General features: G+C 38.5%; 1 protein-coding gene across 1 annotated transcript in view; it reads right to left on the bottom strand.

The window, feature by feature from the left end:
* faf1 (Fas (TNFRSF6) associated factor 1) overlaps nucleotides 1-25,405 on the bottom strand; it is a 329,838-nt gene that overhangs the window by 25,922 nt on the left and 278,511 nt on the right. The window contains exon 17 of the mRNA XM_073063028.1: nucleotides 22,361-22,438. Coding sequence (XP_072919129.1) covers nucleotides 22,361-22,438 — 78 coding nt within the window. The remainder of the gene's footprint in view (nucleotides 1-22,360; nucleotides 22,439-25,405) is intronic.

The raw sequence follows: 25,405 nt of genomic DNA, 5'->3' as shown, positions 1-25,405 counted from the left end.
GGAGTTTTATATATCATTTTAATCCAATTATTAAAATTAATACCAAAACCAAATTTTTCTAAAACATTAAATAAGTATTTCTATTCGACTCGATCAAATGCTTTTTCAGCATCAAAAGATACAACGCATTGTGGAGTTTTAGAAGAGGGCAAATATATAATGTTAAATAGTCTCCGAACATTTGAAAAAGAGTAACGACACTTTATAAAGCCTGTTTGATCTTTAAAAATGATTTTACCCAAAATACTCTCTAACCAATTGGCCATTATCTTTGACAGAATCTTAGCATCAACATTCAATAATGAAATAGGTCTGTATGAGGCACAATCAGTAGGATCTTTATCCTTTTTGAGAATTAAAGAAATAGAAGCCTCATAAAAAGTAGAGGGTAAATCACTTTTCACAAAAGAATATTTAAACATCTCCAACATATATGGAGAAAGGAATTTTCCAAATTTTTTATAAAATTCTACAGGATAACCATCAAGTCCTGGGGCCTTACCAGCTTGTATTGAAAAAATAGCTTTATGAATTTCAGATTCAGTAATTTGGGCACCAAGAGTTTTTTTGATCCTCAGCAGAAATTTTAGGAAAAGCAATCTTTTGTAAAAAAGCATTCATTTCAGAAGAATCTACTGGACATTGAGATTTATAAAGTTCAGTATAAAAATCTTGAAAAATCTTATTAATTTCTTCATATTCCTGAGCCAGGGTACCATCCTTTCTACAAATTCTCAAAATTTGCCTTTTGGCTCCAGCCGATTTTAATTGAGATGCAAGTAGTTTATTATTTTTATCTCCGAACATATAAAATTGGCTCTTTAACTTAAACAGATAACCTTCAATTGGATGAGTTAATAATAGGTTATATTGTGATTGAAGTTCCACCTTTTTTAAAATAAGTCAATATTAGGGGAAGTCACATAGATATTATCTAAATCTTTAATTTGTTTTGAAATTTTATCTAATTCTGCTTTAGTCTGTTTTTTAAGTTGAATAAGAAATAATCTGACCACGTAAAAATGCTTTAAATGTATCCTATATAATTAATTTGTACATACCTCCTATATCATTAAAGAGAAAAAAATCTTTTACCTGGCTTTCAATAAAACTGATAAAATCAGAGTGACCCAAATGACATTATCAAATTCAAAGGACAAACTCAAAGGTGCATGATCAGTTACAGCAATAGCGTCATATTCACAGTTTTTAACATTAGGCAAAAGGCGGGGATCAATTATAATATAATCAATCCTCGAATGTCTTTTATAGACATGCAAAAAAAAGAAATATTCTCTGTTATCAGTGTGCAAATGCATCCACAATTCGATCAACCCAAAATCGGTCAAAAAGGAGTTAATAACTGATGCAGAATGATTTGGAAGTTGTTGATTAGTTGAGCTCTTGTCAATCATAGGATTTAAACAACAGTTAAAGTCTCCACCCATTATCAACATATCTTCATTTAAATCCGGCAATAAAGCAAATACTTTTTAAAAAAGGATCATCTAAATTAGGACCATACAAACTGACCAAAACAAACTTTCTATTACAAATCACTCCTTTAACAATTAAAAATCTACCATTAGAATCTGACCCAATATCCTCTTGAGTAAATATATTAGATTTAATAAAGATAGATACGCCTTTAGTTTTACTCTGAGAAGTAGCATGGAGCTGTAATCCATTCCACCATCCAAAAAACCTATTTTGATCTCCCGCCCTGATATGCGTCTCCTGAGCAAAAATTATATCAAGTTGGAATTGATTAATAATTTTAAAAGTCTTTTTTCGTTTAATAGGATGTTTCCAACCACGTACATTCCAACTTATTACATTATTCCATTTAACTGCCATACTATAATTTTATTCTACTTTACTTCATACATGCGCAGAACACATACCAATACCGGATGATCAAAAATAGTGGTGATGAAGAATACAACCATATAAAAAAACACGCATGCTCCGGAACCATCCAATGGGAAAAAACTCCTAACTCTAGACCCACCCACCCTCCCAAAAGCCCGGAAAAAAGGCAAGCAAACTAAGATAGAATACAAAGCCATGGGTCGCTCTGTCGGTCTCCTCTCTCCCTCCCCCCCAGCCAGCACACAAAAAAAATAAAATGACCTTGCAAGAAAGACAGTAATGTCTCAACAAAGGAGAGTGTTTACATTCCATCAGGTATTAAACAAAAAAAGAACCAAAATAATATAATCTCTTAGAGAGAAAAACCAGCGGCATCTTAAATTTAGCTTAAAATCTCGAAGAAAACTTTAAATTCGGTTATAGGATGCTATAGTAAAACAGATAAACATGAGGTTAATAGTATATTTAACCAAACTAAATTTACAAAAATATTAATTAGTAATATCATAAATAACTGAACCCTCCCGGATATATATATATATCTAAAAAGAAACCCTATTAGTAGAAAAAAAACCTACCAATTAGTAAATTAAGAAACAAAAAAAAGAAACATCAAACCAAATATTAGATAAAAGGAACAAATCCTTTTTATCCTCTTTTCTCAGTCAAATATCTAATTAGCCATTTAAACAGTCAAACTTGAACCGTAAATGTTTCCAAAAAAAATCCAATAGGGTGCAATAATGAGCAGGTTTTCTTATCTTCTTTTATTAATCTCTCAATGAAATATCCAAATAACCTTCATATATCTTCTTTTTGAAATGTGAATAATATACAGATAATCCAACAGCTTTTCAGATAGTTCATTCGGTAGTAGCGTCACTGACGGTGACAGGTATAGCCTGAACAAAATCCAGTGCGGCTTTTGGGTCAAAGAAAATGCGTGGAGAAGAATTAGGAGGAAAAACTTTCATTCTTGTCGGGTAACTCAAAGAGGGAAATAGTTTCTTATCATATGCTTGTTTCATTACCAAAGCGAATCTTGATCTTTGTTCCATTACTTCTTTCGGATAATCTTCATAAAAATGGAGCTCAGACTCGTTGAATCTGAAAACTCTCTGTTTTCTTGCCTGTCACATTATTTGATCTTTAATTTTAAAGTGATGAAAACAAACCAGAATAGATCCTGGTCTGCTTGAATCCTTAAATTTCGAAGTAAACGCTCTATATGCTCTTTCAATAGCAGGCGGCTGTGATAAAATAGTCGGAAATAGAGAATGAAAGAGCTCACCAAAGTAAACCGTTAAATCTCCATTTTCAGCTCCTTCTTGCAATCCAATAATTTGTATATTGTTTCAGCGAGACCTAGTTTCCAGGTCTATAATCTTATTTTGATATTTTTCTAAATGGGTTGTAGTTTCAGACAATTTTTTGCTTAGTTAACTTCAATTCCTCTTCATGTTTAGTAACTTGAGTTTCCACATCTTTACGTTTTCCCAGAAATAACTTCATTTCATTATTATTCTTTTCCAGTTGATCTTTAATTGCCCTATTCTGATTAAATTCAGTGTCCGAACAATATCTTCAGCCCATGATGGCATTTCATCAGATCTTTCCTTCGGCATCTTTCTTTCTCCATTACCTTTGTCAGTAGGTTCATGCAGATTCTTCCCACTTCTCGTAGACATAGACATATTACTCCCCCTCAAGAATCAGCAATTAAAAATTTTAAATTCAAAATTTAAACTGGGGGGAGAGAGAGAAAACTAAGAGCAGCACAAAATTACTGCCACTCCATCGACAGACAGAGGTGGTCTCCTCTATGAGTAAGTTCTCATAGAAATTAAGTGCAGAGATCAGCTTTCCACCAAACTTCAGCAAAAATAGTACCTTCCCTTTGTCCATTTCAATTACTGGACTTGTAATACAGGTAGTCAATAGGACAATACACAGAAAAGATTTACTATATTAATGGAAAATACAATGGATTGTAACAATTTTCTGATTTATTTTCACCATTTTTATATAAAGTGTTGAAATCTGTAGCAGTTTTAATCTGTTGACGTTTCCATTTATTAAGTTGATCTTTGAATCCAGATAACACTGGACAACAAATTTTTTCCGAAGTGTTGCTTCCTCAGAAATTTTTTTGTTCATGCTAGACAGCTTGAAACTGAACACAAATATAATTTCAGACTACTTATATCATGTAGGAGCTTAGAGAAACAAGAAAATGAATTTTATTTAATATATTGCGTTTAATTGTATAATGCTTTGCAATAGTTCAGCTAAGCTAAAAGTGGTTTGTTGATGATCTTCGTTTTCTCTTGCTGTCTGAGGCTTCCCGCTTAAGTGTCCAGCAATGATCAGCTAGCATCGATAGATTCCAGTTACCGTGATACCATTTCTCCATGACTGCATGCCTTGGTGAAATCTTTCACCATGTTTGTTATTGACAGTGCCAAGATTTACAGGGAAAAAGTCTAAATGGAATTGCAGAAAATTAATATTTAGTGACATGTTGCACTCCATAGTTTTTTATGCTTGAAGCATGTTGTTAACTAGCTGCACAGTTTCTTGCTCTGTACTTGCCAAGAAAAGTTTCAACAACATCCTTGAATGGGTTCCATGCAATTTCCTCTGGTTCCATTAGATGTTCTTTGAATTGCCTGTCATTGATGATCTGATTGATTTGTGAACCAACAAAAATGTCTTCCTTAATCTTGGCATCAGTTATTCCGATTTGAATTATGAATTGAAATAAAATATGTAGTCCATTTCAAAAATATGGTGCATGATAGGGAAATGTCATGGTGATTTTCATAATCAAAATCCATAAGATACACCCCAAAGTGTTCAGGAAACAATATCTTTTTTGTCCAGTGTAATCAATGTGGTTACAGTGCCTATAAAAAGTATTCACCCTCCTTGGAAATTTTCAAGTTTTACAACATTGAATCACAGTGGCTTTAATTTGGCTTTTTTGATACTAATCAATAGAAAAGACTCATGTTAAAGTGAAAACAAATGTCTACAAATTAGTCTACATTTATTACAATTATTAGACACAAAATAGTTGATTGTATAATCACACCCTTCAAGCCAGTACTTAGCAATATGCACCTTTGGCAGCAATTACAACCATATCTGGACACTGCAATTCCGCCCCCCCCCCCCATTCTTCTTTAGAAAACTGCTCAAGCTCAGTTAGATTGCAAGGGAATCGTGAGTGAATGGCCCTTTTCAAGTCCAGTCACAAATTCTCAATTGGATTGAGGCTTGGACTCTGACTTGGCCACTCCAGGACTTTCGTTATTGTTTTAAACCATTCTTTGGTTTTATGCTTGGGGTCATTGTTTTGCTGGAAAACATATCTTCCCTCAAGTCACAATTCTCTTGAAGACTGCATCTGGTTTTCCTCCAAGATTTTCCTGTATGTTGCTGCAGTCATTTTACCTTCTACCTTCACAAGCCTTTCAGGGCCTGCTGCAGTGAAGCATCCCCACAGCATGATGCAGCCACCACTGTGCTTCACAGCAGGGATGGTGTTTTTTTGATGACATGCGGTGTTTGGCTTACACCAAACATAGCATTTAGTCTGATGGCCAAAAAGCTCAATTTTCGATTCATCAGACCATAGAACCTTCTTCCAGCTGACTTCAGAGTCTGCCACACACTTTCTGGGAAGCTCTAGCCGAGATTTCATGTGAATTTTTTCAATAGTGGCTTTCGCTTTGACACTCTTACATAATGCTGCAACTGGTGAAGCACCTGGGCAACAGTTGTTGTATATGTAGTCTCTCCCATCTCAGCCACTGAAGCTTGTAACTCCTCCAGAGTTGTCATAGGTCTCTTGGTGGCCTCCCTCACTGGTCCCCTTCTTGCACAGTCACTTAATTTTTGAGGACCATAAGACATAGATGCAGATTAGGCCATTCAGCTGATCAAGTCTGCTCTGCCATTCCATCATGGCTGATCCCGGATCCCACTCAACCCCATACACCTTCCTTTTTGCTATATCTTTTGGTGCCCTGTCCAATCAGGAAATGATCAACTTCTGCCTTAAATATACCCACGGACCTGGACTCCATCGCAGTCTGTGGCAGAGCATTCCATAGATGTACTACTCTCAGTCTAAATAAAATCCTCCTTACCTCTGTTCTAAAGGGTCACCCCTCAATGTTTGAAGCTGTGCCCTCTAGTTCTAGGAAACATCTTCTCCACATCCACCCTATCTAGTCCTAGTCAGCATGTTTCAATAAGATCCCCCTGCATTCTTCTAAATTCCAGTGAGTAAAGGCTCAAAGTTGCCAAATGCTCCTTATATATTAACCCTTTCATTCCTGGGATCATTCTTGTTAACCTCCTCTGGACTCTCCCCAATGACAACACATCTTTTCTGAGATATGGGCCCCAAAATCGTTGACAATACTTCAAGTGCAACCTGACTGGTGTCTTATAAAGGCACAGCATTATCTCCTTGCTTTAATATTCTATTCCCCTTGAAAAAAAATGTCAACATTGCATTTGCCTTCTTTACCACAGATTCAACCCGTAAATTAATCTTCTGGGAGTCTTGCACAAGGACTCCAAAATCCCTCTGCACCTCTAAAGTTTGAACCTTCTCCCCATTTAAATAATAGTCCACACTATTGTTTCTTCTACCAAAATGTATTATCATACATTTCTCAACACTGTATTTTTGCCCATTCTTGCAGTCCTGCTGCAATTGCATTGCTTCCTCAGCACTACACACCCCTCCACCTATCTTCGTATCATCCACAAACTCGGCCACAAAGCCATCAATTCCATTATCTAAATCATTGACAAACAATGTGAAAAGCAGCAGTTCCAATACTGACTTCTGAGGAACACCACTGGCAGCCAACTAGAAAAGGCTCCTTTTATTCCCACTCACTGCCTTCTGCCCATCAGCCATTCCGCTATCCATACTAGTATCTTTTCTGTAATGCCAGAGGATTTTATCCTGCTAAGCACCCCAATGTATGGCACCTTATCAAACGCCTTCTGAAAATCCAAGTAAATGACATCCACTGCGTCTCCTTTGTCCACCCTGTTTGTTACTTCCTCAAAGATCTCTTAACAGGTTTGTCAGGCAAGATTTCCCTTCACAGAAACCATGCTGACTTATTTTATCATTAGCCTCCAAGTACCTCTAAACCTCATCCTTATTAATAGACTCCAACACTTTCCCAACCACTGAGGTTAGGCTAACTGGTCTATAATTTCCTTTCTTTTGCCTTCCTTCCTTCTTGAAGAGCAGAGTGACACTTGCAATCTTCCAGTCCTCTTGGGCCATGCTAGAATCAAGTGATTCATGAAAGATCATGACCAATGCATCCGTTATCTCTTCAGCAACCTCTCTCACGACTCTGGGATGCAGTCCATCTGGCCCAGGTGACTTATCCACCTTAAGACCTTAGAGCTTGCCTTATACTTCTGCCTTTGTAATAGCAATGGCACTGACTACTGCACCTTGACACTCATGTTTCTCTGGTACATGGCTAGTGTCCTCCACAGTGAAGACTATTATGTTCATCTGCCATTTCTTTGTTCCCCATTACTACCACACCAGCATCATTTTCCAGTGGTCCAATATCAACTCTCACCTCCCTTTTACTCTTTATAAACTGAACTTTTGGTATCCTGCTTTATATTATTGCTTAGTCTGTCCTTAAATATTTCATCTATTCACTTACAGCTTTCTTAGTTGCCTTTTGTTGGATTTTAAAAGCCTCCAAACCATCCCACTTCCCACTCACTTTTGCTACCTTATATGCCCTTTCCTTGACTTTTATGCAGTCCTTAACTTTCTTTGTCAGCTACAGTTGCCTATGCCTGCCATTTCAGAACTGCTTCCTCCGTGGGTCATAACTATTACTTCTTGTGAACCATTACTGAAACTTCAGCCATCTCTGCTCTGCCATCAGTATCCGCCTCCAATGCACCTAGACAAGCTCCTCTCTCATGCCTCTGTAATTCCCTTTATTCCATTGTGATACTGATACATGTGACTTATGCTTCTCCCTCCCAAACTGCTGTATGCATTCAATGATATAATGATCACTGCCTCCTAAGGGTTTATTTACATTAAGCTCTCTAATAAGATCTGAGTTATTACACAACACCCAAGCTAAGATAGTCTTTCCCCGAATAGGCTCAAGCACAAGCTACTCTAAAAAGCCATCTTGTAGGTATTCAACAAATTCCTTCTCTTGTGATCTGACACCAATTTGACTTCTCCCATAACCTTGCATATTGAAGTCCCCCATTACAATCGTGTCATTACCCCTATTACATGCCTTTTCCAGCTCCCTTTGCAATCTCAGCCATACATCCTGGCTACTACTTGGAGGCCTGTATATGATTCCCACAATGGGTTTTTGACCCTTGCAATTTCTTAACTCTACCCACAAAGATTCAACATTCTCTGACCCTATGGTTCTTCTTTCTAGAGATATCACTCTGTCCCTTACCTACAGAGCCACACCACTGCCTTTGCCTTCCTGCCTCTTTCCAATACAAAGTACATCCTTTGATGTTAAGTCCCAACTATGGCTTCTTTCAGCCATGACTCAGTGGTGCCCACAAAGCCATACCGACCAGTCTCTAATTGCGTCACAGGTTCATCCACCTTAGTCTGAATGCTTTGCACATTTAAATACAGCTCCTTCAGTCCTACACCCTTTTGAATTTTGTCTCTGTGGTACAATTTAACTCTTTGCTTTATCTGCATTTGTACCCAATCATTGGCTTGACTTCCCTTACATTCATGTTACACCCATCATCTACCTGTAAACCTGATGGCTCATCCTCAGCTCTATCATCCTGGTTCCCATACCCCTGCCATATTAGTTTAAGCCACTCCCAATAGCTCTAGTAAATCTGTACACAAGAATATTGGCCCCATTCGGTTCAAGTACATCCTGTCCCTTTTGTAAAGGTCACACCTACCCCAGAAGAGTTCCCAATTATCCAGAAATCTGAATCCCTAACCCCTGCTCCAATTCTTGAGCCACACATTTATCTGCCACTTAATTCTATTCCAGTCCTCACTGCTGCATGACACAGGCAGCAATCCCAAGATTACTACCCTTGAGGTCCTGCTTCTCAGCTTCTTTCCTAACTCCCTATATTCTATTTTCCAAGACCTCCTCGCTTTTTCTTCCTACATCATTGGTACCAATATGTACCATGACTTCTGGCTGCTCACCCTCCCTTTTCAGGACATTGTGGATGTGTCCAGAAACATACAGGCCCTGGCACCTGGGAAGTAAACTACTATCCATGTTTCCTTTTTGCATCCACAGAATCGCCTATCTGTCTCCCTGACTAGAGAGTCCCTTATTACTGCTGCCATCCTCTTCAGTTCCCTACTCTTCAGAGCACAGAGCCATCCTCAATGCCAGAGGCACATCCATTGTTGATTCCCCCAGATAGGTTGTTCCCCCGTAACAGTACTCAAAATGGAGTACATATCGTTGAAGGGGATAGGAGGACGGCCTGCTCTAGGCAGGTTTCTAGCTGTGCCATATTCTTTCTGTTTCTTGATTTTTGACTTAACTGTACTTGAGGATATTCAGTGATGTGGAAATTTTCTTGTATCCATCTCCTGACTTGTGATTATTTTAAATAATCTTTTCACAGAGTTGCTTAATGTTCTTTTGTCTCATGGTGTAGTTTTTGCCAGGATACTGACTCACCAGCATTTGGACCTTCCAGATACAGGTGTATTTTTACTACAGTCAATTGAAACACCTTGACTGCACACAGGTGATCTCCATTTAGCTAATTATGTGACTTCTAAAACCAATTGGCTGCACTAATGATGATTTAGTGTGTCATATTAAAGGGGGGGGGCAGGTGAATACTGATGCAATCAATTATTTTGTGTTTTATATTTTTAATTAGTGTAGTGTAGTGTATATGGATTTCAGCAAGGCACTTGATAAGGTACACCATGCAAGGCTTATTGAGAAAGTAAGGAGGCATGGGATCCAAGGGGAAATTGCTTTGTGGATCCAGAACAGGCTTGCCCACAGAAGGTAAAGAGTGGTTGTAGATGGGTCATATTCTGCATGGAGGTCGGTGACCAGTAGTGTGCCTCAGGGATCTGTTCTGGGACCCCTACTCTTCGTGATTTTTATAAATGATCTGGATGAGGAAGTGGAGGGATGGGTTAGTAAATTTGCTGATGGGGGACATCACGTGATGACGTAGGATCGAGACGCAGGGACCCAGCTCTCCCGTAAAAAGTTAATAAATTAATGTTTAAATGAAGAAAAGTTAGTCAATACTCTCTAAAAGTTGCTTATAAACGACTCCGGACTGTGTCAAGCTATGCCTCAAGGAAAGAAGATGAAGAAAACTAATACCGGGAAGACTACGCAAGCTGGAACAAGAGCGAGGCCCACGTCTACCGAGGAGCCGCGATCTCAGGTACATTGTATCGCCGGTGATACTGAACAGGAGATGGTGGCAACGCTTGCCACTTCCAAAGGAAAAAACCATCGTGAACTGCGCAAACGCGAAGGATGGACCATGCGCAAACAGGAACAAAAAGAACTACAAAGCCCAGCTACCACTGCAACTGAAAGTGATAGCGAATCGGAGGGAAGAGTCAAATCTCTCGGAAGGATCAGCTGAAGGAGGTAAAAGTCCTTCTAGAAATATAGAAAAGACTTTGAGGCAAATAATGCGTAAATTAGACACATTAAAAGTAATTAAAAATAACCAAAAAAAACTCGGAAAAAAAATGACCAATATGGAGACTATGCTTGATAAAATGACAAAGAGACAGGAAAAAAATGGAAAAAAGAATTACGGACTTGGAAACTACAACGGAAGACATGGTTGAAAGAATGGACAAAATGGAAAAGGAAAATACTGCTTGGACATCAGAAAGAAAACAATTTATGGAAAAAATTGATAAGCTTGAAAATCTCAGTAGACGAAATAATATTAAAATTGTTGGACTTAAAGAAGATATAGAAGGAGAAGATCCAATAAATTTTTTTCAAAAATGGATCCCTAAAAAATTGAAAATGGAAAGAGAAACTCCAATTGAGATTGTATGGGCGCATAGATCTTTAAGGTCAAGACCTCGAGCTGACCAAAACCCACGATCAATTTTGATAAAATGCTTACGATACCAAGACAAAGAAAAGATCCTGAAGGCCGCTGCCCAAAGTGCCAAAAATAGAAACGGGCCACTGATGATAGCAGGGAAACCAATTCTTTTTTATCCTGATATAAGTTACAACCTGTTGAAGAGAAGGAAGGAATTTAACCCAGCGAAAAAAGCCTTATGGGAAAAGGGTTATAAATTTACAATGCGTCATCCAGCAACACTGATAATTTTTTTGGAGGACAGAAAATTTCTTTTTTCCGACTATCGAAAAGCGGAGGAGTTTGTACAAGAACTTCCATCTATTCGCTAACTACACATAGAGGCTTCCAAACGTAATGGATTAAAGATGAAGATAGAACCAAGGAACAGAAGTGATGGACATTTATGGATATTACAGAAGAGAAAAGCAAAATTTTAGAAATACTAAATGAGAATAGTATTTTTTTTTTCTCTTCTTATACATATACTTTTTTATGTTGCGGGGGAGCTGGGAGGCTGTGGATCGGTTACTGCGGGATTCACGTGTGTAATCATGGCGGTTGCCATGACCCGTACAGCAGAGGGGGGTAATGTTGTGTCTTTTTTCCACAACATTAGTAGGGGGGTATTTTTTTTTTTTTCCTTTATATTTTAATTTTTTTCTATCTTTTTGCCTGGATGAATGGTGGGGACACACATAGCAACATGGAGACTTTTATAAAGATTTCCCAGGATACCACGAAAGTGGAAAGATTAGGTATTATTATAGATTGAAAAGAAAAAGAACTTTAACATATATTTAAAAAAAAATGAGAACTCCGTGGAGTATGTGGGGATCTTCCAACATCCAGGCATTCCCTTTTTTTTTTCTCTTTCTTATTTTTTTAATAGGGATGTTAGGGGGGAGGGGTTAAGGGGAGGGGGCTGGGTAACACTTTTTTTTTCATGCACATTTATTCTGTAACAATTTGAAAACAATAAAAAAAAAGTTTAAAAAAAAAAAGTAAATTTGCTGATGAGGATAGGTGCTGTGGATAGTGTGGAGGGCTGTCAGAGATTACAGCGGGACATTGATAGGATGCAAAACTGGGCTGAGAAGTGGCAGATGGAGTTCAACCCAGATAAGTGTGAGGTGGTTCATTCTGGTAGGTCAAATATGATGACAGAATATAGTATTAATGGTAAGACTCTTGGCAGTGTGGAGGATCAGAGGGATCTTGGGGTCCGAGTGCTGTGCAGGTTGACTCTGTGGTTAAGAAAGCATATGGTGCACTGGCCTTCATCAATTGTGGGACTGAGTTTAGGAGCCAAGAGATAATGTTGCAGCTATACAGGACCCTGGTTAGAACCCACTTGGGAGTACTGTGCTCAGTTCTGGTCGCCTCACTATAGGAAGGATGTGGAAACCATAAAGACAGTACAGAGGAGATTTACAAATATGTAGCCTGGATTGGGGAACATGCCTTATGAGAATAGGTTGAGTGAACTTGGCCCTTTTTCCTTGGAGCGACGGGAGGATGAAAGGTGACCTGATAGAGGTGTATAAGATGATGAGAGGCATTGATCGTGTAGACAGTCAGAGGCTTTTTCCCAGGGCTGAAGTGGCTAGCACAAGAGGGCACAGTTTTAAGGTGCTGGGGAGTATGTACAGAGGAGATGTCAGGGGTATTTTTTTTAAAACTCAGAGAGTGGTGAGTGCATGGAATGGGCTGCCAGCGACAGCAGTAGAGGCAGATATGACAGGGTCTTTTAAGAGACTCTTGGACAGGTATATGGAGCTCAGAAAAATAGAAGTCTATGGGTAACCCTAGGTAACTTCTCAGGTAAGGACATGTTCAGCACAGCTTGTGGGCCGAAGGGCCTGTATTGTGCTGTAGGTTTTCTACATTTCTAATTAATTTAGATCACTCTGTAGAAGTCTGTTTTCACTTTGACATGAAAGAGTCTTTTCTGGTTGATCTATGTAAAAACACATTAAATCCACTGTTTCAATGTTGTAAAACAATAAAACATGAATACTTCTGGGGGGTGGGGGGAATACTCTTTATTGGCACTGTATGTATTAAATTATCAAAATTGAAACAATCGTTTCTAACAGCCAATGAATTTTTTTGGCAAATACTTCAAAATTATAACAACTTGTATTATACTGAAGTTGCTTCTGCAATTAAATATTCAAATAAATATTTCTTCATTGTTTAGCTGCAAATTATAGATATTTGTGTCTTGATTTGTTTCTGATCTTACATTATCATTCATTTTGTGTATAATTTTAGATGATTTAGGTGATTTTAGATGCATATCATATTTTTACTGAGTTAAGTATTGTATGTAATTAGTTTTGCTACAATAAGTGTATGGGACATTGGAAAAAATGTTGAATTTCCCCATGGGGATGAATAAAGTATCTATCTATCTATCTATCTAACTTATTTATATAGTCCTATATTTTTATTTTATAAACTTTTCTTTAAAATGTTAAAGAAAATAGATAATCGTGAATTTATGAGCATTTTGTTTAGCTGATTATCTTCTCTTCTGCTTTAAGTTTACACCCATTTCATACTCAACATATAAAATCAGTATTTAAACAGTTACTTTCCTTTGGTTTTCAATCATTCCGTATTACATATTCAACAGTTGCCAGAGTTAGCTTCCAACAACATCCTGAACTAAGCAAGTGAAGTGAGTTGAACGTGCAGCACTTGTTTATAAGTGGAATTAACCTGTTGCATGAGGACATTAACCTCTGGCCCTCATTTTCCATCCTAGCATTACTTTAGCCAACTACTGACATTTTGTTTCAGCATGCCCTGCTTCCTCTGGCATCTGCATTCGCTTCAGGTCAATAAACCCTGACGTCTGGCTGTCTTCTCTTTCTTGCTCTGTTGCATATTTCCTGGAAAAGCTGCACCAACTTCATTTACTATTCCATTTTTCCCCCACACTGAGGTGTCCCAACCACTTTATAAAAATAGGATTTCTACAGGCTTCGCCTTCACCTTTGACTGCAAAGGCCAATAACTTAGCTTGTTCTGCAGTGTTAAAAATGTACAATATATTAAGACTAGCAATCTAAACAGCTATTCCTGAACTAGTACTTGGATCCACAACAAATATACTGAGCACACACAAGAACTAGGAAAGTATAATTTTTCCTATCTTCTCTACTGCAATGTCTAATCCTTCCATTTTCCCTGCTCTCCTCTCCTCACCCCCAGTTTCCCCTCTAATCCCTTTGTAATTTGCAGATGATCTGAAGATAAATGGAGGGGCAGGTACATAGTGTTGAGGAAGCAGGGGATCAGCAGAAGTGCTTAAGACAGATTAGAAGAATGGGCAAATTAGTTGTAGATGGAATATCGTGTAGGGCATATATGTCAAACTCAAGGCCCGTGGGCCAAATCCGGTCCGCGGTGGAATTATCTTTGGCCCGCGAGATAATATCTAATTACTATTAAAGCTGGCCCCAGTAATCGAAGCGCCTATGGCGTATGATATGGCTAATGCTGAGTTTATTCAGGTACCAGGTTTTCAGGGTTTTTAGTGTTTATTCGGCAGTCTTGCTCAGCAGTCTTCTTCATAAGAAACGGAATTTGTAAAGTGAAACACTTTGTAGTTATAGCAGAGACTGAGACACATGAGAGCAGGCTGAAAAAACGGAGGCAACGAAAGCTGCATTCGCACGCGTCTGACTGATCCGGCCCGCATGAAGCTGCATTTTGCTCAATCCGGCCCGTGACCTAAAATGAGTTTGACACCCCTGGGGGAATTGTAAAGTCACGCACTTTGGTAGAAGGAATAAATATTTTCTAAATGGGGAGAAAATTCAAAAATCCGAGGTGCAATGGGACTGGGGAGTCCTTGTACAGGATTCCCTGAAGATTAACTTGCTAGTTGAGTTGGTGGTAAGGAAGGCAAGTGCAATGCTAGTATTCATTTTGAGAGGACCAGAATATAAAAGCAAGGATGTAATGCTGAGGCTATACATGGCATTGGTCAGACTGCACTTAGAATATTGTGAGCAGTTTTGGGCCCCTTATCTAAGAAAAGATGTGCTGGCGATGGAGAGGCTCCAGAGGAGGAATGAAAGGACTAATGCATGAGGAGCGTTTGATGGTTTTGGATCTATACTTGCTGGAGTTTAGAAGAAGGTGGGGAGGGGGGGAATTTCACTGAAACCTATCAAATATTGAAAGGCCTAAATAGAGTGAATGTGGACAGGATGTTCCCTATAGCGGGCAAGTGCAGGACCAGAGGGCACAGACTCAGAAGAGGAAATTTAGAACAGAGAGAAGGAAGAATTTCTTTAGCCAGAGGGTGGTGAATCTATGGAATTCACTACCATAGATGGCTTTGAAGCTCAAGAATATATTTAATGTGGAAGTTAATAGGTTCTTAATTAGTTAGGAGAGAAGGCAGGAGAATGAGGTTGAAAGGGATAATAAGTCAGCCATGATGGAATGGTGGAGCAGACTCTGGGCTGAATTACCTAATTCTGCTCCCTGTGTCTTATTACATCCCACGTGCTATATTACCTACTGTCTTCACACAGCTGTTATTTCTAGTCACAACACAGCACAGACACTTTTTAAAAAAAGATTTACTGCATCAATTTTTAGGCATAGATATATATAATCCTCCCATGAGTGCCCAACACAATCGGTGATACTGAACATGGAGCACAGAGCTTTTAGAAGAACAAAAATAATCAGGTCATCAAACCTCTTTCCTGTTAAATATTGTCAGCTCCCCACTTTACTATTCCCAAAGGCTTCTCAGTATCTCATAAGTTAACAAAGAAGGCCTTGTCAAGGGTACAACTTTGTTCTTCAGAACAATTAGATTGATAATGTTAATAATATTAAGGTAGAACAAATATCAAGCTGAGCAAACATCCATTTGGCCAATAGGAAAACAAATAAAAGAAAAATGCTTTATTACTGCATAGAACATCTACTCTACAGCTGTATCTGACAAAAGCTGCAATAAATGGACACTATTGTGTGAGAAGCAACAAACTTTTGGTAAGATCCAATCATCAAAAAAAAGCAGACTCATTGATAATACACAGCTAAAGCCTGTTAAAGTGCACTTCTCAAGGCAAACATCTCTTATTGCACTAGCTTTTTAATAAATATATTCACCTGGCTGTATTCAAATTTTGGCTGTAATGCATCATTACAGAAAGTGTGTGGATTTCCAGAACTGAGGGTTCAAGTTTCAAAACTACATTACCTATGATGGTACTTCTAAGCTTGATTGCACATAAATGTACCGATTGAAAAAACATCATTGGTTCATTATCAGAAAAAGTTGTTTTAAATGATCCATCTAACAAAAGGCAATGCAAGCTAACTATTATTCTGTAATCAAGCATTAACACAGAACCTAACACCATATACGAACTGATGTAATTTCAATATTTGTTGTTCAGTATTAAACAATGCTGAGGAAGTAATCATATTCAAGTAGCTATGTAACAGCTGCAAAATGAAGCCATTTTTGATGTTTTATGGACGTTAAAAATAACTGAAAATGAGCACTTTAAAAAATTAAAATCTCCTTGACATTTGAACTTTGTACTTAAGAAATAATATGCAGATCTCTACCTAAATTGTGCTAATTTGCCCATTGGTGCCTATTGCAGTTGGGATCAACATTGTTTCTCAAGTCACATTATAGTACAGTTGTTGGGTGCTATAAGTGAGACACAGCAACAGCTTCCTGATCTGTTTCTCATGTCATGTAAGTCTGAGATAAATTATGTTTTTACTGTGTGAAGATTGGCTAAAATGCAGAAACTAGGGTCTGAATGCAAGATTTCCTCCTTGAGGATCTGAAAGATGCAATCTGAATAATATACCTCGGCTATCAATGGGAATGTTAGATTTATAATTGTCTACAAAGTTTTCTGAAATCCATATCTATTGCATTGGGCCTCCACACTGACTGTTCTGTATAGAAAATCCTTGTTTTTTTTGGCAGCCACAAACAGAAATACTGAGCACAACAGAAAATCAAGCAATGTTAATAATGTAAAAAAAATATCACATTTAGGGTTAAATATTAAATAAATAGCCACAAGAGTTTGCTCATTCTTAATATGTGTCATTATCATTGACGGCATACACAATTTCTTCGGAAAGTTTACATTAGAACTGTAACCAAAATCTCAGTCTCCCACATTCGAGTGAGAACAAACTGACCTCCTCTTTTAACCAAAGCTCACCATTCTAAGAATCATCCAGGTAAAACTCCTCTGCACTCTTTTTAATGCACCTACATCCTTCCTCTAGATGCAAAAAGTCCTGTATACAATACTCCAAGTGTGCCCCAATCAACACTTTGTAAAGCAGCAACCTGAAGCTCCGATTCAGTGCCTTTGCTTAGGAAGGTAAATATTCCTAATGTCTTTGTCGTTAACCTATTCACCTGTCTTTCCACTTTCAAAAAACTGAACTAGCACCCAAGTTCTCTCTGTACATCAATGCTCTTAAGGTCCCTGCCATTAACTGTATATTACTCCCATATACTGTGTTACACTTGATGTTCTAAAATGCATTACCTCACACTTGTTTAAATTAAATTCCATCTTCCATTATTCCCATTAACTTTCCAAACTGTATCCTTAGGCAAGTTCCTTTCCAATCTATGACTTCACCAACTTTCATGTCACTGGTTACAAACTTCCAGTCAGAAAAACAACCATATGCTTCCTATTACTGGACTTCAATGGTAACCAAACCAAATGGATATACAGTGGACACACACAAAATTCTGGAGGAACTAAACAGCCAAGTAACACCTATGGAAAAGAGTACAGTCGACATTTGGAGCCTAGATCCTTCATCTGGACTGGAGAAAAAAAGATCCAATCCTGATGAAGAGTCTTGCCCACTTCAAGTGAGTTTTGTTGGTCGACCTCTCCTGGGGACAGTAACAACAGTGTTGAATTTCCTCCATTTGTACACCATCTACTTGGCTCTGGATTGGTGGAGCCCAAACTCTTTAGAAATGGTTTTGTATCCTTTTCCAGTCTTGATAAGCATCAACAACCTCTGTTCTGAAGTCCTCACTGATCACAGCATGGCACACTTCCAAAAATGTGTGATGAAGATCAGACTTTGATAGTGAAGATTTAAAGTAGGTTTATGTTCTTTAAATAGGGCAGGGCCTCCCACGCTCAACCTGAATGTCATCCCATTGATTGAAACATCTGTCTGCAATTTCCCCTTTAAATGAACTGATAATCTTAAGAGTTTAAATACTTTTTCCAAGAAATACATGTAATAATGTATAATTTTTCTCAATAAATAAATGAACACTTATAATGTTTATGTGTTATTTATTTAATTGGGTTCTCTTCATCTAGTTTTAGGACTTATGTGAAGATCTGATCACATTTTGGGTCATATTTATGCAGAAATAGAGTAACTTCTAAAGGGTTCACAAACTTTCTAGCACCACTGTATTCTTTGGCAATCATCTACATTATCCACAAACCATCAATCTTTGTAATATCTGTAAATTTACTAACCCACCCTTCCATATTTTCATCTAAGTCATTTATATATACCAACAGCAGAGGAACAAGTACAGATCCCTGCTGAACACCACGAGACACAGACCTCCAACAAGAATACATCCCATCAAACACTATTATCTTCTATTGACAGGCTAATTCTGAATCCAAATGGCCAAGTCACTGTGGATCCCACGCAACAGAAAGTTCTTTGAGTAAGATGGAAGAAATTAAAGGGACAATTTTGCTGTGTGTATACAGCAGGTTTCCAAATAGTCTGATGGAGATTGTATACCAAATACATAGGCAGCTTTCTGAGAAATGCAACAAAAATTGATATGGTTAGGACTGTAAATAGGAGAATAATGAGTTAAGCCTTCAGGGAATAAAGTTTCTTCTCAAGCTGCTAGACCACTACATGTTATGCAGGGTATGATGGATGGCTTGGCATAAGATAAGTTTTATGGCATATGCTCAGAAAGTTAGCGCAAACTTGCTCAATGAACTCTGACAATGTATCAACTGGACAGTGTGTATACACATATCATTCTTGAAGTAATAATGTCTTAAAGAGACATATAGGTACAGTTAAGGAGAACAAATTTGGGAGAAATCAGAAATTTTATGAAGTTCCAAGTCTAATCTGTTGCTTTCAGTTGTCTGCAGAGTAAGTTGAACCTTTCATAAGCAAGGCATCAGTCACTTATTTATAGTAGGTCTTGCCGATTAAATAATAAAAAAGCAAAACAGTACAGATTCTGGGAATGTGAAATATGATATGAAATACAGAGTAAGTCAGGTAATTGTGAAAAGAGAAATAGACTTCTGATGAAATATCACTGGTCTGAAACAGTAACAATAGTTTTCTCTCCACAAATATTATCCGATTTACTGAGTGTTTCTAGCACTTAACATTACAGACCGGCTGATTCTGATGCAACATGAGTGATAGTGGTTAACTGTAAATCTTGCTGCAGGAAGCAATGTAAAGCATCCATTAGGAACTGTAGCTTCATATGCATTGCTAGTAGGCGAGTGTATTTGGCATATGGGCTCCATCAGACTGTTTGGGAATCTACTACAATCACAGCAAAATTGTCCCTTTAATTTGTACCATCTTACTGAAAGAATTTCATGGGATCCACAGTGACTTGGCCTTTTGGATTCAGAATTAGCTTGATCACAGATTGGCTGATTAACTTGATTGAGTTCTTTGATGAGGTGACAAGGGTAATTGATAAAGTTAAAACTGTAGATGTTGTGTACATGGATTTTAGTAAGGAATTTGACAAGGTCCCCCATGGGAGGTTCATCCAGAAGATTAATATGTATGAGGTCCATGGCAAATTAGCCATTGGGATTCTGAACTGGCTTGCCTATAGAAGACACAGGGTAATGGTCGAAGGGACTTGTTATAGCTGGAGATCTGTGATTAGTGATGCTCCACAGGAATTTGCATTAGGTCCTCTGCTGTATAACAATGACCTTGATGAAACTGTAGACGGGAGGTTAAGTAAGTTTGCAGATGATACGAAGATTGATGATGTTGTAGATAGTGTAGAAGACTGGCAAAGATGCAGATGGAATTTAACCGAAACAAATGTAAAAAGTGTTTCACCTTGGTAGGTCAAATTTAAAGAGACAGTACATCGTTAAGGGCAAGACCGTAACAGTGTTAAGGAACAGAGGGATCTTGGGGTCCAAGTTCATAACTCCTTGAAAGTGGCTACACAGATTGATAGGGTGGTTAAGAAGGCTTATGGTATGCTTGCCTTTATTAGTTGAGGCAATGAGTTCAAAAATCAGGAAGTTATGTTGCAGTTTTATAAAACTCTAGTTAAGCTGCATTTGGAGTATGTAAACATTTCTGGTCCTCCCATTATAGGAAGGATGTTGAAGCTTTGGAGAGGGTGTAAAGAGGTTTACCAGGATGCAGTCTGGATTAGAAGACATGACTAAAACAAGAGTCTGGACAAACTTGGGTTGTTTTCTCTGGAGCAGCGGAGACTGAGGGAAGATCTGATGGAGGTTTTAAGATTATGAGAGGCATAGATAGAGTAGACAGAGAGCATCTTTTCCCCAGGGTTGAAATGTCTAATACCAGAGGTTTTTATACACAGAGTAGTGGGTGCCTGGAATGTGCTGCCTGGGGTGGTGATAGAGGCAGATACATTAGGGAGTTCTAAGAGATATTTAGATAGGCACATGAATGTGAGGGAAATGGAAGGATATGGGCATTGCACAGAAAGAAGAGATGAGCTTAGTTGGCATTTGATTACTAATTTAATTGGTTCAGCACAACATCGTGGGCCGAAAGGCCTGTTCCTCTGCTGTAAAGTTCTATGTGAGCTGCACCTGCACTGAAATACTCTACTAGGAGGATAAGGATAGTTGTGAGGATGGGCCAAACTATGCTGACTAAAAGCTGGTATCTCTAAAGGTTTAGAAAGTTAAGTCTCAGGAACTCTTGGCCTTCTATGCCTGAGAATTATCCAACTCTCTGATACATAGCAAGGCTGATCATTGAGCCCTGTGACATAGCAATGTTTTCTTTATAATTATAGTATTTTGCAAGCTAACAAAGATTAAGGCCTACTTGTTGCTTGATACCTTTTCTACTCTGCTGGATACCAATGTGAGGACTTTGCTTGATGAACCCTCCACATTTTGAAAAATAAATGTGGGCAGAGCATTGATGGCCAGTCCAGGAAATGAATCATTCTGTCTGATGAAAAAAGCAAGTTAATGGCTATACCTTATCAGGAGCTTGAGAAGATTTGGTATGTCTCCAAAGACTCCAGAAAATTTAAATCGATGTACTGTGGAGAGCTTTCTGACTGGTTGCATCACCATCTAGTATGAAGGGGCTACTGGACAGGATCAGAAAAAAGCTGCAGACACAGCCTTCTTCACCAAGAACACTAACCTGTCCAGCACAGAGAACATCTTACAAAGGTGATAACTTAAAAAGGACCCCTCTCACCCACGATGTGCTCTCTTCTTATTACTACCATCGGCAATGAGGTACAGGAGCCTGAAGACACCACACAATTGGCCTCTTCCATTAGATTTCTGAATGAACAATGATCCAACCCATGAACACCATCTCACCATTTTTGTCCTCTCCTTGCACTACTTATTTAAATTTTTAAAATATATTTCTTATTGCAATTTATTGTATTTTCATTTATTGCACCATACTGCTGTCCCAAAACAACAAATTTCATGACATGTCAGTGATATTAAGCCTGATTCTGTCTTTGTCGGCTGGTGGCACAGTGACATAAGCGCTGAACTCTGGAACAGAGGTTCCCGGGTTCAAATCCAGTCGGGCTGTTCCCGAATACGCTTTCCATCCGTGCCAGGTTGAGTGTTGAGCTCGCAACTCGACCTCGTAAAATAAAGAAAAAAACTGAAAAATGTCTGTGAGGAGTGGCGCGCCACATAGTCTTACATTCCGCGCCTTGTAAGGCATGAAAATGCCCGATGCTGGCCTCTCAGGCATGAGTCGATGTCATCATCATCATGTCTTCTGAGTTTTCATATTTATTTATTTCTTTTACCAACATCTTCTAGTCACAGTGAAAGTGAAGGACAATCATGGGAAAACAAGTGCATTATCTGAAACTTCTTGTTCAATGCCCTATTCACTAGTACTTACTATCCTTTATGTTGCTATAACGTGAAGAACAAACTGAAGGTGAAAGATGTGATGTGATGAGATTCGACTGTGGTACTACTGAGAGACTGAAGTTAGTGATTGGAAACAAAACTGAGATGTTTATGCTCAGAATGCAGGTACAAAAAGAGGTTTAGTTCTTATATACTCTTACCTCTCGTTCTTCCTCTTGTTCTTTTCGAATCTGTTCTTGACGCACCTGCTCTGCTATTTCTCTTTCTTGTGCTTCTCTCTAAAGAACATAAATTGAGTTGAACATAAACTTAAATAAAAGTCGAAGACCATTTTAGTTCACTAAATTTTATTCCTAATTTAATAGTTTAAAAACGTACAGGAAATGCTTAATGACATTGATATAATGAATGTGCAAATAGCTCTTATACAAAAAATAAAAGGTGGAATTTTGCAGAAAACAGTGCTAATGCTAGCCGTGAGCTTTCACTTACCATTTGTTTTCACTCTCTGTTGAGAACACTTTAAATAAAGCTTGTACTAACTCCAGAAAGGACATCGAGCAGTGGCAAGTTTTCCTTACATATGTATATTGGAAAGATATCTGAATGTTGTTAACATTCAAAAACATTTCAAAGGCAAATAAGTTGCTAAAACTGTTGACATATAAATTAAAATGTGGGAAAACTGCCATTTATGAAGACATTATGGTCAGATTTTGGGGGCAATGCCAGCAATTCTACACTGAATACAAAGACAGGTCTCAAAATATAAAAAACCTGTATAAATATTGAAATAAAATGTAACTAGTAAGTAAACCCAAGTATGAATGTTTACTTAATGCCTTGTACCCACTCTTCTCCTTTGAATCAGTACAAGAATCTCTGTGCCAGAGTCAAGTGCTGGAGAATTGCTGTCATTATGGTGATCCATCATGGGATTTAATAAGGTACCCATTGGCAAAATTACCAATGAAGAGCTGCAGGACTTCAGTTTTCAAACAAGTTTATTTGGAAAAACTGATGGTAATTCACCACAACATACTTTGTGCCTCTTAACCTCACCAGTCTTTTAAGATTTCTCAAATATCACAGAGTTTCCATCAAAGTTAAGGAACAAGTTCAAGTTCGATTTGTTTTAATTATGTACTTCTTAAGATGTAGCAAAATATCTCAGTTTGGCATGATAGGTAATGATAGGAATCTCAAAGATTTTAAGGCTAGCAGGAAGGAAATTAAGAATGAAATTAGGAGAGCCAGAAGGGGCCATGAGAAGGCCTTGGCGGACAGGATTAAGGAAAACCCCAAGGCATTCTACAAGTATGTGAAGAGCAAGAGGATAAGACATGAGAGAATAGGACCAATCAAGTGTGACAGTGGAAGAGTGTGCATGGAACTGGAGTAAATAGTGGAGGTACTTAATGAATACTTTGCTTCAGTATTCACTACGGAAAAGGATCTTGACAATTGTAGGGATGACGTGCAGTGGACTGAAAAGGTTGAGCATGTAGATATTAAGGAAGAGGATATGCTGGAGCTTTCGGAAAGCATCAACTGGATAAGTCACCGGGACCGGTCGGGAGGTACCCCAGGCTACTGTGGGAAGTGAGGGAGGAGATTGCTGAGTCTCTGGCGATGATCTTTGCATCATCAATGAGCACGGGAGAAGTGCCAGATGTTTGGAGGGGTACGGATGTTGTTCCCTTATTCAAGAAAGGGAGTAGGGATAGCCCAGGAAATTATATGCCAGTGAGTCTTACTTCAGTGGTTGGTAAGTTGATGGAGAAGATCCTGAGAGGCAGGATTTATGAACATTTGGAGAGGCAGGATTTATGAACATTTGGAGAGGCATAATATGATTAGGAATAGTCAGCATGGCTTTAAAAGGCAGGTCGTGTCTTATGAGCCTGATTGAATTTTTTGAGGATGTGACTAAACACATTGATGAAGGTAGAGCAGTAGATGTAGTGTATATGGATTTTAGCAAGACATTTCACAAGGTACCCCATGCAAGGCTTATTGAGAAAGTAAGGAGGCATGGGATCCAAGGGGACATTGCTTTGTGGATCCAGAACTGGTGTGCACACAGAAGGCAAAGAGTGGTTGTAGACGGGTCATATTCTGCATTGAGATCGGTGACCAGTGGTGTGCCTCAAGGATCTGTTCTAGGACCCCTTTTCTTTGTGATTTTTATAAATGACCTGGATGATTATGTGGAGGGCTGATGACACAAAGGTTGGGGGTGTTGTGGATAGTGTGGAGGGCTGTCAGAGGTTACTGTGGGACATTGATACAAAGTAGTTTGCAAAACTGGGCTGAGAAGTGGCAGATGGAGTTCAACCCAGATAAGTGTCAGGTGGTTCATTTTGGTAGGTCAAATATGATGGCAGAATATAGCATTAATGGTAAGACTCTTGGCAGTGTGGAGGATCAGAGGGAACTTGGTGTCTGAGTCCATAGTACACTCAAAGCTGCTACGCAGGTTGACTCTGTGTTTAAGAAGGCATATGGTGCCTTGGCCTTCATCTATCATGGGATTGAGTTTAAGAGCCGAGAGGTAATGTTGCAGCTATATAGGACCCTGGTCAGACTCCATTTGGAGTACTGTGCTCAGTTCAGGTCGCCTCACTACAGGAAGGACGTGGAAACCATAGAAAGGGTGCAGAGGAGATTTATAAGGATATTGGTTGGATTGGGGAGCATGCCTTATGAAAACAGATTGAGTGAACGTGGCCCTTTTTCCTTGGAGCGATGGGAGGATGAGAGGTGACCTGATAGAGGTGTACAAGATAATGAGAGGCATTGATCGTGTGGATAGTCAGAGGCTTTTCCCCAGGGCTGAAATGGCTAGCATGAGAGGGCCTAGTTTTAAGGTGCTTGGAAGTAGGTACAAAGGAGATGTCAGGGGTAAGTTTTTTTACATAGAGAGTGGTGAGTGCATGGAATAGGCTGCCAGCAGCGGTGGTGGAGGCGGAAACGATCAGGTCTTTTAAGAGACTCCTGGATGGTTACATGGAGCTTAGAAAGTCAATCTGACCAATGTTAAAAAAACTAGTCTTAAAGATGAAAAGAATCATCCCACATTATGAGAATAAAAAGTCAGATTTGTATAGCACAAAAACAGGCCCTTCAACCCAACATGTCCATGCCAACCATTGTGCCTATATCTAATAATTCCACTTTCTGCCAAAAATTCTACATCTTTACCTGTGCTGCTCATCCAAATACCTGTCAAGATACTTCTTAAA

Source organism: Hemitrygon akajei, chromosome 12 (genome assembly GCF_048418815.1).
Source record: "Hemitrygon akajei chromosome 12, sHemAka1.3, whole genome shotgun sequence".
Taxonomy (NCBI): domain Eukaryota; kingdom Metazoa; phylum Chordata; class Chondrichthyes; order Myliobatiformes; family Dasyatidae; genus Hemitrygon; species Hemitrygon akajei.
Note: the sequence above shows the minus strand (reverse complement) of the source record. Positions and strands in the feature narration are given on the sequence as shown.